Here is a 3279-nt window from a genome sequence, read left to right as displayed (position 1 = left end):
TTTAACCCAGAAGTTTACATTTATTTATTTATCACGTATATGTGGTGGAATAGAAGCAAATAATACTACCTTTCAGGGGAATATTGTTTTTTTTCTTCACTACAATGAATGTAGTAACTAATTACAAAGTGAAATTAATGAAAATAAATATAATCAGTTTGCTTTTTTTTTAAACTGAAGCTTAAAATCAGCCCCAATTATCTATCAGTTATTACAAACCAGTGTTAAAAGTGATCTTCTGAAACATGCTGTTGAACACGATAAGAATGTTTAATTTTTTCGCTTTTATGTTCATATTTTTTGCACTTTTACTCAAGTAAAATTTCAAAAGAAGTATTTCTACAGCAGTACATTTCAAAGGTCGTCTGATACTGATTCCTGCTCCAAATCTCCTCTGGTGACACACGTGAGGCCGTTATCGCGAGAGCAAACACTGGCCCGCGAGTTTCTCGTGTCTCCCACCACCTCCCGTTTGTGAGACCGAGCCGCCATCTTATCGCGCCGAGGAGGAGAAGAGCAGCAGCAGGCAGATATGGCAGACTACAGCAACGTGGCTCCCCCGTCCTCAAACGCCGGTGGCGGCATGAACGACGCTTTTAAAGACGCTCTGCAACGAGCACGACAGGTGAGAAGACGACTACGGAATCACTCGGGCTAAAAATATCCCGCAGGCCGGGAACGAATTGCGAGTTTTCGGCGCTTTCTGTCGTTGTGCTCTGAAGGTAGCTGAGCTGAGCTAAGCTAACGTTGCGTTACTCTGAAAACGAAAACAGACGGGAAAACACAACAGATCGCAGCTTAGAGTGGTTAAAAAATAAGATAATAATTGTATAAGTTAAATGCAAGCTGGTGTTTTTGTGTTGTAGCAAAATTAACCGATTTGCTAAAGTGAAACCTGAAGCTCCCCTTTGTTGGACTTCCGGCTAGGACAGTAGGCCGCAGGCAGCACGCCTCTCCTCTCCAAACTCACCTTAAGAGACACGAACAACAAATACATGATCTCGGGAGTTCACGTGTTCTCTTGTTGCTTCATTTTTTGCTTTCAGATCGCAGCAAAGATTGGCGGGGACGGAGTTGCGGCACCCCCGACAAACGAGTTCGGCTACGGGGGCCAGAAAAGGCCCCTGGAGGACGCTGGTGGGTATTTTCCCATGCCTAACCTGAATATCGGTCAGTGGCTCAAATCGATCTCAATGCAAGTCTTTCTAGTTAATGCCTGCCTTTGTGTTTCATTTTTTAGCAGCTGCTGAAATGCATTTATTCTGTTTTAACGTCCATAACCCAGCATTAAATCTGTTTTTTTAATCGTTTTTTCCTCTCAGTGTGAATTTTCACCTTTAGATCTAACACTGTACTTTATTACTAACCAGTTAAAAGGCAGCAGTATGTTGCACATGGCATGTGTTTAGGGTGATGGTTTTACCTTATCTTCTAATGTCTTGTAAATATTTTCATGTGTCAAATCATTTTTTTTTGATTGAGTGGACCAGACTGGAGGCAAATATTGGTTAAGGCGTGAGTGGGTGTAATTAGTTTTACTAGCCTATAAACAGGTTAAGTAGATGTTTTTTGGTGGTTAATGTGGTCCAAAATGAAAGCATGACAGAGTTTCCAGTTTGCTTGGTTCACACATGTACTGATTATAAAGTCTGGAAAAGATTGGGGGGAAAAAATCATGGTTTTAATTACATTTTAATGCTTAGTCTGGGTTTATTTACTTTCTCTGGGTTTGGAAACTTAATATAAAATAAAAAACAAACAAACTGTACTTCACAAAGAAATAAGACCAGTTAACACACACACAGTTATTAACTCTTAACTTCCTCAGCATTCAAGTTGTTGGGGTATGCGCCGACCTGACGTGTAGTTGTTGTATGTAGAAGGTTGGGGCGTAGGGTTAAAATGGAGTTCCAATAATTACGTTGTAGCTCTGGCACGGAAGTATGATTTATGTGCAACTGAAAGCACCTTCAGGACACTTGGATTTAATGCTGCTTTGTATTTGCCTCAGATCTTGACGCTGGGAGTGACACTCCTGAGTTTAGCGCGTTCCACTAGCGAAGGCTGAAAAACAGGATTTGTTTTGTTCCTCAGCAAGACAGAGCTATTAACGCATTACTAGCAGTGCAGCACAGTTCTTGTTCTACTTTTGTTTTGGGTTTTTCTTCCTCACTTAAAAAGTGAGTTGCAGCATGTTCCTGTATAGACGCTGGTCACTGATCTCAGCGTGTCTTATTTAGCGAGTCGCAAATCCACAATGATGATTTACAGATTATGACTTTTACAGCTTTTCTGTTGCTTATGTTCTCTACCCTCATCTAAGATTGTTAAATCGGGATTAGCGGGACATCTCAGGATTTCTGAGTTGGAAAAACAATTTGGGGGTATTCTTCTGAAAAATCTGACATCCTGCTTGAGAGGTATAATTGAGGTATAATCGGGTTATAGGCACTGATCAAGTCAGAACTGGGGTTAACAAACCTTTGAGAGCTGAACAAATACAGGGACTTCAATGGTGATTTATTTCTAATTTGGAGCCAATGAATTGACTTCATTACTGAGTTAATAAGTGCAAGGACTCTGGCTGCTTGAATAATCTGGCAGATAGAGCATTACAGTGTAGATCTGTGTTGCAGAGTATTGTTGAATTATGTTAAACAAAACTGAGGATTTAGCATCAGCGTTGAGTAGGACTAAATATCTTCAGATAGGATATCAAGCCAAGTATGCATGCAGGAAGCTGGCAGATGAGCGTCTAATCCAGCTGTCTGAACTGTTTAAATTCCACGTAGTGTTGACAAATGAGTTTTAGATGTGTAAAATCAGTTTGTTTTTTCTTTGATTGGGGGAGCTAATAATGTGATGTGGCATGGGAATAATGAGAGGTACTTACACCGGCTATGTCATTTTTTTCACAGACCAACCAGAGACAAAGAAAGTGGCTACAAATGATGGTAAGTTATATTTACTACTTTAAAAAGGCCAAATATGTGCAAGAATGTGAAATTTGGTTCTTCAAAATTGTATTTTATTTTATTAAGTCTTCTTTTGGCTAATTGGTCGTCTTCTTGCAGCCTTTTCAGGTATTGGAGGAATGGCTGGTCCCCCAAGGTAAACGGGCATTATCAATTTAAACATGTTCACATACTGTGCTTGGCTTCATTGTATTATAAAGTTTATGTTGATCAATCTCCCGTTATCCTAAGGTCAACATCAGAAGAATTCAAGGTCCCAGATGGCATGGTTGGCTTCAGTAAGTGTTTGTTTTAAAAACAACCC

At 40.0% G+C, this 3279-nt stretch overlaps 1 protein-coding gene across 6 annotated transcripts in view; it reads left to right on the top strand.

The window, feature by feature from the left end:
- Window positions 1–440: 440 nt before the first annotated feature.
- Window positions 441–3279, top strand: part of fubp1 (far upstream element (FUSE) binding protein 1) — an 11774-nt gene continuing 8935 nt past the window's right edge. For 4 of the 6 annotated variants that reach the window (XR_001290323.1, XM_013909808.1, XM_013909807.1 and 1 more), the window contains exons 1-5: window positions 441–625; window positions 1047–1170; window positions 2919–2954; window positions 3075–3111; window positions 3207–3253. Coding sequence is in view for 5 of the 6 variants with exons in the window: in XM_013909808.1 (XP_013765262.1) it covers window positions 533–625; window positions 1047–1170; window positions 2919–2954; window positions 3075–3111; window positions 3207–3253 (337 nt within the window). In the remaining variant the exon portion in view is untranslated. The remainder of the gene's footprint in view (window positions 626–1046; window positions 1171–2918; window positions 2955–3074; window positions 3112–3206; window positions 3254–3279) is intronic. The other 2 variants (XM_005729017.2, XM_005729015.2) reach the window with 1 other exon arrangement.

This window comes from Pundamilia nyererei, unplaced genomic scaffold (genome assembly GCF_000239375.1).
Source record: "Pundamilia nyererei isolate P.nyererei 1_Seehausen unplaced genomic scaffold, PunNye1.0 scaffold00031, whole genome shotgun sequence".
In the NCBI taxonomy this organism is placed as follows: Eukaryota; Metazoa; Chordata; class Actinopteri; order Cichliformes; family Cichlidae; genus Pundamilia; species Pundamilia nyererei.
The sequence above is the reverse complement of the archived record's forward strand: the minus strand, read 5'-3'. Positions and strand labels throughout refer to the sequence as shown.